The sequence below is a fragment of the Prionailurus viverrinus genome, chromosome F1, assembly GCF_022837055.1.
Source record: "Prionailurus viverrinus isolate Anna chromosome F1, UM_Priviv_1.0, whole genome shotgun sequence".
Taxonomy (NCBI): domain Eukaryota; kingdom Metazoa; phylum Chordata; class Mammalia; order Carnivora; family Felidae; genus Prionailurus; species Prionailurus viverrinus.
In genome coordinates this window covers 9,656,529-9,672,360 of record NC_062577.1, presented here as the reverse complement: position 1 = coordinate 9,672,360, position 15,832 = coordinate 9,656,529, and the positions used below count along the sequence as shown (strand labels likewise).

The 15,832-nt window shown below is 42.2% G+C and overlaps 1 protein-coding gene across 4 annotated transcripts in view; it reads left to right on the top strand.

Annotated features, from left to right (window-relative positions):
* The window catches only part of F5 (coagulation factor V), a 76,085-nt gene that overhangs the window by 42,553 nt on the left and 17,700 nt on the right, over positions 1–15,832 (top strand). For all 4 annotated transcript variants that reach the window (XM_047840716.1, XM_047840714.1, XM_047840715.1 and 1 more), the window contains 9 exons: positions 3–180; positions 1,661–1,760; positions 2,134–2,345; positions 3,433–3,583; positions 5,699–5,911; positions 7,454–9,908; positions 12,582–12,756; positions 13,973–14,209; positions 15,057–15,273. In XM_047840716.1, coding sequence (XP_047696672.1) covers positions 3–180; positions 1,661–1,760; positions 2,134–2,345; positions 3,433–3,583; positions 5,699–5,911; positions 7,454–9,908; positions 12,582–12,756; positions 13,973–14,209; positions 15,057–15,273 — 3,938 coding nt within the window. The remainder of the gene's footprint in view (positions 1–2; positions 181–1,660; positions 1,761–2,133; positions 2,346–3,432; positions 3,584–5,698; positions 5,912–7,453; positions 9,909–12,581; positions 12,757–13,972; positions 14,210–15,056; positions 15,274–15,832) is intronic.

Sequence of the window (15,832 nt, the reverse complement as noted above, 5' to 3'; positions counted from 1 at the left end):
AGAAAATACAGATCTCTGCATTTGGATAATTTCTCAAACCAAATTGGAAAACATTATAAGAAGGTTGTCTACAAGCAGTACCAAGATGAGTCTTTCACCAAACGCATGGAGAATCCCAATATCAAAGAAGATGGGATCTTGGGTCCTATTATCAGAGCCCAGGTCAGAGACACACTCAAAGTAAGTACCACAAATATGGAACCATGGAAGAAATTAAATAGTGAAAGACAATGTATAAATATGTCCATTATAATTTTTGATTCAAATGCAACTTCAGTTTTTATGTAGTATTTGCTCTGATTTATAGCCTACCTCACAACATAAAGAATCTAAGACAATTCATCAAATTGTAAAAGGATAAAGCAAAGAACCAATTTCATTGAGGTGAAGGATAATGTGGGGACAAAGAAAATAAAGCCATGGATAAATACAATGGAACACACGCCGTATGTTCCAATCGGGTTGTCTGTAAATTTTGTCCAAAGCTTTCCAGCAGCCAAGTGAAAAGGGAAATATGTCAGGGCAAGATTCGCAGTACTCATAAAGAAAGTATCGTTTTCCCTGATAGTGAGATCAGTTTCTCCCATGGATCCTTAAAAAGAGGATGCTGTATAATACAGTGGATGGAATCCTTGATAGAATCCCTATAATTGGTATAATAAATAAGTTGCATAGCTTTTTAATATAAGGGTTGTCATCATAGCTGAGAACATAACAGTAAACACAACTGAGTATAAACAATTCATCATTGTGCTCTAGGTATGTAGTTCTCCCATAAGCTGGTCTCTGATGAAGGTAAATTTAGACATGTATCAAGAACACCGAGTGTTCTTCAGGCAGCTTTCCTTAAATATATGCCACGTCAGTCAAGCTTTTGATAAGAACTGGGCAGCAGAAAATTAAAGGTTGGCATCTTTGGCAAGGTTCTAGAATGCAGGTAATCTACAGATTAAGGATGAGCCAAATGCTTTGGCAATCGACCAGTAGGAGATAAGATTAAAGTTCTCTTTTGAAGATTAAGAAGGCTAACTATCACTCCTGTGTAAATAATGCTCCTCCTTTCACCCCTTCCTGGGGGTAAACTAACGTATCCGCACACAAGGTCAATTCTGTTCATTTAAAGATAACAAAAGGATAGGAAGCAGCCTTTCTCTATTCCTCTTTCCCTTCCGCCATTTCTGATTTCCCCCATCCCTTTTAGGTACTCTTAGCAAGTGTAAATATACCTCATTGGAAATTCAGGATCTGGCTATTTGTATGCCCCTCAAGAAGATAATGTCAAGGACAGTGTCCTGGCAGGTCTGCCAGGCTGGAGAAGGGAATCATGGTCTAGAGAGGAGAAGGAACAGATCTGAAGGCAGATGTGGTCCAAGTTGAGAGGAGAGGGGAAGGGGACAGGTTTGGAAAGAGTGATATACTGTGAGGAAAATACAGGGCAGACTTCTCTTTCCATTTTCCACGCTACCGTGTGAGTGAAATTCTCTCAAAAGTTTCTTCCAGGTGATGGGGAGAGGTTGCTGCTCAGAGAAACAGAACTAGTTTGCGAACACACACTCATAAGCACGCCCTCCAGCAAGTGCGTTTGCCAAGCTAAGCATCCCATATCAATTCTCACGATTGAGCTTAAGTCCTGAAATAATGAATTGAGTTAACTTTGTAGATCGTGTTCAAAAATATGGCCAGCCGTGTCTACAGCATTTACCCTCATGGAGTGACCTTCTCTCCTTATGAAGATGAAGTCAACTCTTCCTTCACTTCAGGTTTGAACCCGAGTCTACTGAATGAAACTGTTCACCTCTGAGAGGCTGCCACGCTTTCCTACTGTCCTCTTTGCTCAGTAACATGACTTGTGCAGTCAGGCAGTATACAAGTAGGGGTATCCTAAAAGTCACAACGAAACCCTGCTCACTTCAGGGATTTATTTACCCTAAAATGTGCTGTTCTTTGTTAGTGCCATAGCGGCCTCTAGTGGAGCGATTTCTAACGGCGACACGTAATCCAAGGTTCTGTCAAGTGGAGCTTAGTGTACACATATTCCTTCCCTAATATTACCTGGCTCTAATAAAAATTTTGCTGTTTGTTTACTGAAATAATATTGAAAATGAAGACAATTTTACCTCCATTTTCTTTCAGGCAATAACACTATGATCAGAGCAGTTCAGCCAGGGGAAACCTATACTTACAAGTGGAACATCCTAGAGTCTGATGAACCCACAGAAAATGATGCCCAGTGCTTAACAAGACCATATTACAGTAATGTGGACATCACCAGGGACATTGCCTCTGGGCTGATTGGGCTACTTCTAATTTGTAAGAGCAGATCCCTGGATAAACGAGGCATACAGGTATTCTGTCCATGGAGTAAACTTTTAGAAAATCTAGGAACTTCTTCTGGCTGACACAGATTAGGTCTTCTCACTAGAGAATGAGCCTTCTTCTAGAGAACAGAAAATGCTAAGTTGTCCTCTTTAGTGCAAATGTGACAACATATATTCCTTTTTTTTTTGTCTTGTCTATTTTCATCTGACTCTCACTGCAGAAGACAATCATTCTATAGAGTGACGCAGTATTTTGTTTTAGTTTGAAATTCCAGATATTTTGCTATGTGATCGGCAAGTCACTTTGCCTTTCTCAATTTCTTCCTTTTATGAAATGGCTAATACCCCTCCTAAAAAAATTTGACACGGCTGCTTTGGGGCTCAGTGAGATACCACCTGGTAAAAGGGTAAATCTCTCTACTAGCCCTTGTTATTTTTAGAGACTTGAACTAGGGAGAGATGAGAGAGATAATACTTTGGAGAGATAGCATCTGGTGAAGTTGGACCCAGACAATGGTCCATCTCTAGTGAGACTAAATTATACCAAAAACATGTGAACAAATATATGGAACTTCATCAGGGACTAATAGTCTCATATTAGTAACTTAAAATTCCCAACCAGGCTAAGCTGTTATTAAAGAAGTTCATCCTAAGGCATACACCATAAATATATGTTTGGAAATTTTTTTTAAATGGACATTTGGAAGACCCTAACTTATTGAGCTAGGAAAGGACACAGATAGGAAGAGGGATAAAGTTTTCCTATTGCAACCTTCTGTTTTATCCTTTGCAACTATTTGGAGCACATCTGGTCAATCTTGCAGGTTGAAAGGTATTCACTTACAGAGATAGAACACAATTACAGCGGCCGTGAGGAGATGGGATTTTTCTATTAAGATGTTTTAGTCTCTGAATTTCCTAATCCGCTCAGTTTGCTTTTGCACATTACCTTTGGCCCTAATGAGGGCCAAACCCTAATGGGTTTTCATACATGCCTGCATTTGTGGCTTCAGTGGCCCCAGGGACTGTGCCTCTTTGGTTTCTGAGAAGAGCTCAGTGTTGCGGGTGATGGGCTGGCACATCAATCACTGAACACAGCACTTTTACCCTCCAGAGGGCAGCAGACATTGAGCAGCAGGCTGTGTTTGCTGTGTTTGATGAGAACAAGAGCTGGTACATTGAGGACAATATCAACAAGTTCTGCGAAAATCCCGATAAGGTGAAACGTGATGACCCCAAGTTTTATGAATCAAACATCATGAGCAGTAAGTCAAATCACTGTTTTTGTCCGTCAGTTTTTCACTCCGGTGCTTAAAGTAGGACTGTGCCTAAAGGTGGAGACATGGAGTAGAATCCACTCACCTCTTATCCTCGCTCGCAGTCCTCGCTTTGATGACGAAATTAGTGGATGATATTACAGAAACTTCTTTATGACATGAGGCCAAAAGCTTGTGACCCTTAGGAAGTCTTGGTCTCATGCTCCAGATGTGCATCCTCTGGGCACATACACTCCGGAGGAGCAGGGTGAGGGGTGGGGGTGGTGAGGAGAGGGGCTACAGGCTTGGTCAGTGGCATATGGGGATTTCAGACAGAGGGCGGGGCAAGGTGAACGCTCTTGCTAGCAGGGCAGAAACTGAGTAAGTAACCCAAAGCTGGACTGTCCAGTCAAACTAAGGCAAAATGCATATGGGGAGCCAAGCGTCTTAAAGAGCCAATCCACGAAGAAGTTTGAAGGGAGCAGTAAGAAGTTCAGAACAGAGGGAGTGGCCTGAGCCAAAGTCCAGGCATTTGCTGCAGTTTTCAATTTCAGTGCCCAGAGCCACTGCTCTGACAAGTCTGAGAGAGATTTGACTAAGCCAGCTGGAAGCAAACACTGCCACAGTGGTCAGGGTCCTCACCACATTTCCTTACACTCAAGAGTCATTTGACCACCTTCTCTGATAGGTGATCGTAGATAGGAGGATGGCTTCTCTGCGGTCTGTTCATATGGCTTCAGATGACTGGCAGCTGGGAATTATCTGAATGGGCAGGTGCCATGGAAATCATTCAAAATGGGGAGTTACTCCGCTTTCTTTGCATAATTTCATCTTGGCAGCGAATCTGTCATAGTTCTGGGCCAGCGCTGTCCAGTTTGAAATTATGCGTGAGCCACAAATGCGATTTAAACTTTTCTGATGGCCATATGAAAAAATGAAGAGAAATACATCCCAAATGTGATCATTTCAACATATAACCAATATAAAAATTGATGAGGTTTGCTTTCTTTATTTCATATACTAAGTCTCTGAAATCTGGTGTATATTTTACCCTTTGAGCACATCTCCATCCAGATTTTCCACCTTTCAAGTGCTCAGTGGCCCCTGTCACTACTGGCTACTATATTATAGAGCTTTCAACCATTGAGAAGAGCCTCTTGAATGAAATACAAACTAAAAACATGTGTCAGTTCTTCAGTAAATATTTAAGGGTTCCCTAGTGCTAGGCCTCATACTAGGATCAGGGCTAGGCTGGTAAACCAGGCAGATGTGGGCCGTGTCCTCAAAGAAATCAAGCCTGGGATTTTATTACCATGCCTAGAATCTGAGAAAAGATACTGCCTAAAGCTGTGTCCCTTTGAAAGATAATGAAGATGTGTGAACTCAATCCCTGCCTGAAAACTATAGATTATCTCAGTGCTAAGAGGGCACAATACAAGTTGCAAATGTACTAAATATGCATGACTTTTAGGGACATTACTTCTTATTCACTAACTCATGTGTCAAGATGACTTTCTTATATTATGCTTTCCTTCCAGGTGAAATTAGTCTAGATAATATTCTAAATTGACGTTTAGAATATCTTTCAAAGCAGACCGTGGAAAACAAAGTATCTGATACACACTTGACAATGAAGAAGTCAACATGAATGAAAAGCTTTGTCTTTTTTTTTAAATTTTTTTTTCAATGTTTTTATTTATTTTTGGGACAGAGAGAGACAGAGCATGAACGGGGGAGGGGCAGAGAGAGAGGGAGACACAGAATCAGAAACAGGCTCCAGGCTCCGAGCCATCCGCCCAGAGCCTGACACGGGGCTCGAACTCACGGACCGCGAGATCGTGACCTGGCTGAAGTCGGACCCTTAACCGACTGCGCCACCCAGGCGCCCCGAGAAGCTTTGTCTTTATCGGAAATTTCTCCCTTGGCTAACTTAGGAAATTAAGTTCTCATTTGGGAAATCTGACTTTGATCTTCTAGTCACATGTTAGACCTGGTGAAGCTTATCTCAGATGATCACTGCTTTGACACAACCAAGTTAATATTAGGACATTAATCCCAGGTATAATTAGACACATGTCCTTTTGTTGGCGGAGGCCTGCGTGTTAACAGATTTTACTCTTTCAGCTATCAATGGCTATGTGCCTGAGAGTATACCCACGCTAGGATTCTGCTTTGATGACACTGTCCAGTGGCACTTCTGCAGTGTAGGGACCCAGGATGACATTTTGACCATTCACTTCACTGGGCACTCATTCGTCTATGGAAAGAGACATGAGGACACCTTGACGCTCTTCCCCATGCGTGGGGAATCTGTGACCGTCACAATGGATAATGTTGGTAAGAGCCTAGACACTTGGAGAGGCATCTCTGATCTCTAAAGGTCTGCTGCAGCTCTCCAGACTCCCACAGTTCCTGGGTTTATCTTTCTGATCCCTTTCAGGCTTGCCTTTCAGTATTTCTCATGATTTCTATTGGGTGGAATTAATTACTTAAAGGGTCCAGTCGCTTAATGTGGGTTCCATTTATCCTTCTCTGGGCTAAGTGAGAAGTAAAGACACAACAGCAAAGAGATAAGCCATGACTTAGAGGAGGAAGTGTGAACATTCAGCCACAAAAGAGCATTTCTTTTATCAAAAAAAAAACCTTTTCAGGTTTTGTTTAATGTTTATTCATTTTTGAGAGACAGAGTGTGAGCAGGGGAGGGGCAGAAGGAGAGGGAGACACAGAATCTGAAGCAGGCTCCAGGCTCCGAGCTATCAGCACAGCCCGACGCCGAGCTCAAACCCATGAACCGGGAGATCATGGCCTGTGCCAAAATTGGATACTCAACTGACTGAGCCACCCAGGCGCCCCTACCTTTTTTAATTTAGTTTTTTTTTAATATATATAATTTATTATTCAAATTGGTTTCCATACAACACCCAGCACTCATCCCAACAGGTGCCCTCCTCAATGCCCATCACCCACCTGGGGAGGAGGGGAGCCAGGCATGGGTGTGGTGGTAGGTCAGGGGCTCAGTCTGCAGTTGGAGAAAGTGATTCCCTTTTTTAGTTTTTAAAGATAGTCATTCCACCATGCAGTAGTGACCATCAGATATAGTGCCTTAGAGGCTGGCCTCAAAGCCAGCAGCGCCGTGGAAAGCACGTGGGCTTTGGAGTTGTTCAGATGCGCTCTGGCATTCAGTATGGACAAGTGACTTGACCTCACTGAGCCTCCGTGTTTTCATCTGAAAAACACAATAACAACACTTTACAGAGTTGCTCTGACCATTAATTGTAATATCCTAGCACTCGGCAGACACCCAACGAGCGCTAACTATTGGAGACTCTCCAGGAAATCTGTACGCCAGCAAATAATAGCATTTCAAAGAGATTCAAAGTTTCCCTGGGCCCACCCAAATCATTTATTGCTTAGAAATATCTATATGTCTCTTATTTGTTGGGGTGAACATCATCATCCTCCCCTCACACCAATTCACAATATGTGCAGCTAACAGGATGGTTATGGTATTCAAAGCCCATTTTATTCTTCATTCATCCTTTTTATATATATTCTAAAATAGTGATTCTCAAACTCTCTATGCTAACTCTTTTATCCCTAATCTCCACTGACCAATCCTTTGGGCCGATACTGATCACATGCTTGGATGTCACAGCAATGTCAAATTGCTAACGGGCTTTCTAAACACCTTAGACCAACTTATCTCCTTCTGTCACTGTGGAACACTAATCAACAGTTCACGGATCAGTGGTGGCCCACAGACCATGCTGGATTGTCCCTGCCTGAAGTTCATTGAAAATCATCTGCCACAATGGATCCTAGTGTTTTTCTATATTTTTCGGGACTTAGAGCTCTGTTTTCTCTGTCTCTCTTCTGTAGGAACGTGGATATTAACTACAGTGAATTCCAGTCCCAGAAGCAAGAACCTAAGGCTGCGATTCAGGGACGTTAAGTGTATCTGGGATGAAGACGACGATTCATATGAGATTATATATGAACCTCCGGCATCTACAGCCATGACTACACGGAAAATGCGTGATTCTTCAGAAAACAGAGGTGAAGAGGACGATGCTGACTATGATTACCAGGAAAACCTGGCTTCATGGTTAGGAATTAGGTCATTCAGAAATTCATCACTGAATCAGGAGGAAGAGGAGTTTAATCTTACTGCCCTAGCTCTGGAGAACTACTCTGAGTTCATTCCTTCAAGTACTGATCCAGCTATTCGTTCAAATTCTTCTTTCCTGAGTAGCATTAGCAGGCTTATTGTCCATAACTTTGCAGGACCTCACAAAACACTTCCTCGCCCAGAAGCCACCACAGCTGGTCCCCCCTTGGGACGCATTGGCTTGGACAAGAAATCAGTTCTCAACTCTTCCACAGAAGAACATTCCAGCCCTTATTCTGAAGACTCCATGGAGGATCCTCTCCCATCAGATATCACAGGGATAAGCCTTCTTCCGCTCGATGCAGATGGTTTCAGGAATCAAAAACATGCTAAGCACAATGGATCCAAGAAAGGAAGAGACCACACAACAAAGCATGGGATCTCCCAGGTGGGACTTTCAGCATATAAAACTGGGAGACATTTAAGACAAGGCAACTCTTCTCCTTCCAGAACGGGAGCCTGGGAAGACCTTCCCGGTGATCTGTTACTCTTAAGACAAAAGAACCCATCAAAGATTTTGAATGGGAAATGGCATCCGGCTTCTGAGAAAGGTAGTTATGAAATAGTCCAAGATGCTGATGAAGACACAGCTGCCACTAAGCTGCTGAGCAGCCCTCAGAATGCCTCGAGGACTTTGGGAAAAAGCAGCCCTTTCACAAACAAAGACAGAAAGCAGAGTGGCCACCCCCCATTTTCTGGAATTAGAAAGAAATTTCTGCAAGAAAGACAGGATGGAGGAAACGGTAGATTGAAGAAAAGCCCTTTTTTCATTAAAACACGAAAAAAGAAAAAGGAAGAGAAGCTTGCACACCATATTCCTCTATCTCCAAGGGGCTTTCATCCTCTAAGAAAGGCTAATACCACATTTGCAGACAGGAGACTTAATCACTCATTGTTATTCCATAAATCCAAGGAAACACCTTTTTATCCCACAGACCTCAATCAGACATTCCCCTCTGTGAATCTTAGCCTGATAGCCTCACTTCCTAACCATAATCAGAATCCCCCAAATGACACCAGTCAGACAAGCTTCCCTTCAGATCTTTATCAGACAATAACCCCAGAAGAACGCTATCAAACATTCCCTATTCAAGACTCTGATCAAATGCACTCCACTACAGAGTCTAGTCCCGGATCTCTCCCAGAGCCTGGCCAGATGCTCAACTATGACCTAAGGAACAAGTCCTTCCCTACTGACATTGCTCAGATGTTCCCTTCCTTGGAGCCTGAAGCCTGGCAGACAACCATCTCTGCAGATCTCAGTCAACCAACCCTTTCCCCAGACCTCAGCCAGACAGCTGTTACCCCAGACCTTGGCCAGATGCCCCTTTCCCCAGACCTCAGCCAGGAGCTTCTCTTATCAGACCTCAGCCAGATGGCCCTTTCTCCAGACCACAGACAAACAACCCTTTCTCCAGACCTCAGCCAGACAGATGTTTCCCCAGACCTCAGTGAGATAACCATTTCCCCAGATCTCATAAAGATGAACCTTCCCCCAGACCTCAGCCAGATGCCCTTCTTCCCAGACCTCAGCCAGGAGACTCTCTCATCAGACCTCGGCCAGATGCCTCTTTCCCCAGACCTCAGCCAGGAGACCCTCTCATCAGATGTTGGCCAAACAACCCTTTCTCCAGATACCAGCCAGACAACACTCTCTCAAGACCTTGGTCAGATACCCCTTTCCCCAGACATTAGTCAAACAGCCCTTTCTCCTGATCTCAGGCAGACATCATCTCCTCCAGACCTTGATCAGACATCCAACACCTCTGAATTTAGTCATTCATTGCTTCTTCCAGAATTTGGTCAGACTTCCCCTTCTCCAGACCTTAGTCAGGTGCCATCTCCTCCACTATCTTCTACAGTAAATAACACTTTTATACCAAGGGAACTTAACCCACCAGTTGTAATAGGCCTCAGTGGAAATGATGGAGATTACATTGAGATTATTCCAAGGCAGAAGGAAGAGAGCAGTGAAGAAATCATTGATGACATTGATTACGTGGCCTATGATGACCCTTACCAAACTGATGTTAGGACAGACATTAACTCTTCCAGAAATCCCGACAAAATTGCAGCATGGTATCTCCGCAGCAACAATGGAAACAAGAAATATTATTACATTGCTGCTGAAGAACTATCCTGGGATTATTCAAAATTTGCTCAAAGGTTTGGCCAAATTTTCTCCGTTGATTTTCTCATTTTTCCACTACTGCTAAAAAGATTACAATAGTCTTGAGGAGATAATTCTGGGCAAATTATACTAATTCTGGGAAAATTTAATTCCCCTATTGCAATTTGTCCTATACAATTTCCTTTGTCAATTCTATGATTAACCTCTCTGTATTACATGACATTTGGACAATATAAGAACAATCACTATAAGAAGTCTGTGATATTCTCTAGAGAAGCTCCCTCCTCTCTTCTTTCATCACTCATGTTCCTACCTCCTTTTCTTGCCCAAGTGCAGAGCCCAGCCTATCCATAGCTATCTGCTAATCTGGCTAATCAGAAGGAACCTCCTTTTGCATTTGTTTACAGAAAAACACATCTTTTAGTTGTTTGCTGATCAATATAAAGTGTATAGCATCTTGGTGAAGTTTAATTCAAATTACATGAGATTCCAGTGGCAGAGGCCAAGGATATAAACCAGCTTAGAAACAAAAAGGCAAGTTTATACCTTCAACTGAGGCAGTCATAAACAATGATTTCTTTTGCTTTAAATTTGAATTTTAACTTGGCTTATAGAATGAGTGCATACTCTCTCCTAAGCATTGTGCTAAGTGTTGAGGCTATAAAATAGAATATAAACATACATGACTCCTGCCCTCATGGAACTTGCATCTAGTTGGGCAGGTAGATAAGAATCAAATGCTCACATAAATAAGTGTAAAATACAACTATGCTAAAGACCAAAAAGGAAAGGCAGATACACGGTGATACGGTGATATGAGAATTCAGCAACCTGACACTGAACATTCTAGATAGAATAGCATAATGAGGCCATGAGGAAGGAGGAAGCCTGAAGTATCTGTAGCTGGAGCTCAAGAAGGGGGTGAGTGTAAGAAAACATTGGGCTCACTCTACAAAGACCAGATGCCACTAGGCTTTGGGAAGAATTTTGGTGTTTATCCAAAGAGCGTTGAGAAGCCCTTCAAAAGCTTTAGCCATTCTTAGCTTCATAGATTATGTCAGTTCCTTTCCTGGACCTTGTTACTTTCATCTTTTAAATGAAGGAGGTACACCAAATGTCCCCCAAGATCCTCTTCTGCTTTAACATTTCAGCTTCCAGCCATTCTTCAACCAGAGATGCAATTATGTAAGTGGCCTGACTTACAACAGAGGGTTCCTAAGGGATCTATATATGTTTTTAAAACGGTTTTCAATTCAATTCTGCTTAAGGATGGAAAGCCATATTGGGCTGGACTCTGGACTTGGCCTGTATTCTGGGATGACAATATAGAGAAAGAAGAGGTTGGGGGCAGGGGGGACAAGGGGCAAGTCTTAGCCAGCAATAGTGGGAGAATCACAGCTTGGTGACCATGCTCACACCACGTCTAATATATAGTTCACAGATTTTATAAAAGCTAACAACTACACTGAAAATCAAAAGCCAAAGTGTAGAGTAAGCAAACACAATATATGGTATGGCTCACAGAAATTATTTCATTAATCTGATGCCTGGCATTTCCATATTAGAACTCTGTTAGCTTAAAACACAGTTTCACATGACTTCCTATTTAAATGTAGCTCCCACTGCTATATGAGAATAATTTATCTAGGGATTTCTAAGAGAGGCCCTGAAAGAGTAAGATTTAGGGTGTTTCCAAAGCAGAAAGGGATAGAACCAGGTCCTTCAAAATCTTACGTCCCATTCCAGATATGCAACCCATGTTTATGGAACTCACAGCTGCTTTGCTGATCCCCATGTGTCTGTGAAACTATGCTTAGGGTCTGGAAGGATGGGGTCAGTGGTGTAGGAAGACCAGGAGGAAGACAAGAGTGGGATTCTCTGTTGATGGATTGTGGTGCATGACAAATTCTATGACATTGATGGATGAGCTTTCGGCCTGTTTCCATAGGCTTGAGAAATGTAAGAGTCAGTGAGAAAATCTGATGTACTCTGGCCCCAGACTGAGCTGGTGAACTATGTGAGGAATGATGCGATTTAACAACAGCAAACACAAGAAGGGTGGCTACTTTCATTCACAGGGGTGACCATTGTCAACTGACAGCCCCAAGCTGCCAATCCCATTGCATGGCTTTGTCTGCTTCTGGTATTAAAATCTGCTATGTGACTATATGATTATAATTATTCATTCATTAATACATTAAACAAAAGTTGATCCAGTGCCTGTCATGTGTCAGATGATTTGCCAGGTACTGGAAATTAAATAATGAGCAGACTTGGCACAATCCCTGACCTCATGGGACTTTCACTCTAGTGTCAGAGTCAGATTTTAATAGATAATATCACAAGTAAATGATATATACTGTACTGTACATAACAAAGAAATTTAAGAATACTACAGGAATATACTATATACACTATGGTAATACTGTGAACACTTAGAGAATAATATAGACAGATTTCACCTACTCTAAAGGATCATAGGAGCCCTTACCAAAGAAATGATACATGAGCTGGGATCAGAAGGGTATTTACTGGCTTAAGTTTTTACTCATTTATAGTTTCATTCATTTGTTCATTAAGTATTTATTAAATATCTCTGCTAGACACTATATTCAGAAGCAGGGATAATTCCTCCAGTTCTTCAATGGTCTTTCATTTGTTCTTTTAAACAAACACTATTATTATTGTTGTTGTTGTTATTATTTCAGTGAAGTAGATAATGAAGACGTTGACGATGTTCCAGAGAACACCGTATACAAGAAAGTGGTCTTTCGAAAGTATCTTGATGGCTCTTTTACCAAACGTGATCCTACGGGGGAGCTTGAAGCTCATCTCGGCATTCTTGGTCCTGTTATTAGAGCTGAAGTGGATGATGTCATCCAAGTAAGTCATCTTTTGAGCATTGTTAAGATCGTCAGAAGAATTTCCACAAGCACCAGTGGGTTGTAACAGTGAAAGGGGCAGGAGGGCTATGGGTAATTTATTTACTTTCCAAAATGAACAAATAATAACACATCTTTTCAGAGACTGCTTGCCAAGTACAGTAAAAGCTTAGATTGCAAGTAACTTGTTCTGCAAGCGTTCCACAGGACGAGCAAACATTTCTAATAAATTTGAACTTGATAAATGAGTGATATCTTGCAATATGAGTAGTACATGACGCCGAACGTCACATGATCACAACTGAGCCAATAGTTCTTAAAATTCACTTTGACATACGAGTGCTTTGGATGACAAGCACGTTTCCGGAACCAATTATTTTTGCAAACCACGGTTTTACTGTCGTTTGATAATCTTCAAGAAAAAAAATGATCTCATGATTTTATTTCCCCTTCTGCTGAGCTCCCATTCATCACTGCAAGGGTCAGTTCTGTTTTCCCTAAGAAACTTTTTTTGCCACCCCAACCTCTCCTGCACATTCAGCCGAATAGCTCCTTCCTGGCATTCCCATGAACCCCATTCATACTTTGTTTGCAACACTTTTGATCTCCAGATTTTTTAGTTTATTTATTTTGAGACAGAGAGAGGGTGAGCAGGGGAGAGGAACAGAGAGAGGGAGAGAGAGAGAATCCCGAGCAGATTCTGTGCTGTCAGTGCAGAGCCCAATGCAGAGCTGGATCTAATGAACCGTGAGATCATGACCTGAGTCAAAATCAAGAGTCGGTTGCTTAACTGACTGGGCCCTCCCTGTGCCCTGGGTCCCCAGATTTTTAACTTGAATCCATATGTGCATGTATCTCTTCATCAGGAGGTTGAAAGCTTATTGTTAGCAAGACCCAAACTTCATTCATCTCCACATCTGCAGCACCTATTGTGATCATTTCATTCGAACATAATGTCAGTACTTTTGCTTAGCAGAAGAATAAACATGTTTTGGTATTTCTAGGGTAAACTACTTGGGCCCTATTTCATAGGATATTGTAAAAATCAGGTGAAATAATACATATGTGACTTTGAACCTGCATGTAATTAATATATTCTACTGTATATAGACCTAGGTCTAATTTAATAGCCATCTACTTGGGCCTATAATAATGACATTCTTTAATTTGGATTTTTGTTGATCTTAAGTACATTTGTGGACCATTCCTTTTTCTAGGTTCGTTTTAAAAATTTAGCATCCAGACCATATTCTCTTCATGCCCATGGGCTTTCCTATGAAAAGTCATCAGAGGGAAAGTCTTATGAAGATGATTCTCCTGAATGGTTTAAGGAAGATAATGTTGTTCAGCCGAACAGCAGTTATACATATGTATGGCACGCCACTCCAAGGTCGGGGCCAGAAAACCCTGGCTCTGCCTGCCGGGCTTGGGCCTACTACTCAGCAGTGAACCCGGTAGGTACATCCATTAAAAATTTCTGTCATTCCCCTAACCCTATAACTTGAGTCCACCAAATGGAAGGGTCAACTTGATCTCCTGTTAGATGTCTGTCCTGTTTTCCATGAGGAATGTATGAGGATTGTGGCCAGTCGTCTACAGCCACTTGTGTTCAGAGGTCAGCGAGAGAGAAGCAAGTGTTCAGGAAGGGCAGTGGGGATTACTTAAATTGTTGAACCTGGTTAGAGGGACTACGTTTGCAGAGGAAGACGTTTATTTGCAATGTCCTCGAGCAAGTATTAGCTTTCTTTAGCTCTGCCTTTATGAAACAGCTACAAAATCAAGACTCGTTCGTTTGGGGCATGGGAGAGAGAGAGAGCACAGACTTCGAGTTCAACCCTCCTGTCACTTCCTGCGTGGGCCTAGGAAAATTACTTGACCTCTCTCAGCCTCAGTTTCCAAAAGTTAAAAATGAGAAAACAGTAGATAGCACACAATAGGCACTTGGTAATATTTGTTCAGTAAATGAGTTTCTTTGTATTTAATATACAGGATTGTTGTCTGAATTAAAGAAGACACTACAGGCAAAGTGTTTTGTGTATTGGCAGATGCTCAATAAATAGTGATTATAATAGTGTTGATATTGTCACTAATTGCAACATTATCATGACTGCCATGCTGAGATAAAGGATTCATCAGAGGAAGGGAATATGAATGCCACAGTATTTGATAATGATACCTAGGCTTAGTAAGCTATTCCTTTATAATCTTCCAACTCAGAACCCCTGAAGTTTCCTTTTCTGTATCATCAGAGGAAATCCTGCGAGAGCGAAATATGTGCAATTTGTCCCTACTGTCTTCCAGGAAAAAGATATCCATTCTGGCTTGATAGGTCCCCTTCTGATCTGCCAAAAAGGAGTACTTCATAAGGAGAGCAACACGCCCGTGGACATGAGAGAATTTGTCTTACTCTTTATGGTCTTTGACGAAAGGAAGAGCTGGTACTATGAAAAGAAACCCCAGTCTCCCAGGGCTTGGAAGCTGTCATCCTCCGAAGAAAAAACCTCCCACGAGTTTCATGGTATCGTCTTCTGACTTTGATCTAATCTCTGACTGATCTGATTAGATCTCTTTGATCTAATCCCTGGGTGCACGTGATTCCTGCCCTCGGTCTTCATAAGATTAGACATGAGGTGCTTCTAAAGAGGTGCTTCCGATGTCGCCCAGCAGGTGGCGCTGCAGGTGAAGGGGACAGAGAAGTCTGAAAGCTAGCGCAGGAGCCCGCAGAACTGACCCAACCAGCCAACAAGGAGCCAGTGTGCGTCAGTCTATGGTAGCTTAGGGATTAGCACTATTCTGCAGTGTAAGCAGTTAATGAACCTGTTCCTTGATCTAAAGGAACAACCATGTATCTAGAAGAAGTGATCACTCATGTGTACTTTCTAAATAAGAACATGACAGTTCCAGCCCTCAGCACTTCCCAGGTGGCATCAGAAGCATCTAGAACAAAATGAGATAGGAAACTGGGTAGTTGGGTCACAGGAGAATCATGGCAAGAGAGCATTGCTGGGGGTGGGGGGAAAGGGGTGAGTGGGAAAAGCAAATGTGCTCTGAACTCCATTCAGGAATTTTGTCTGTAA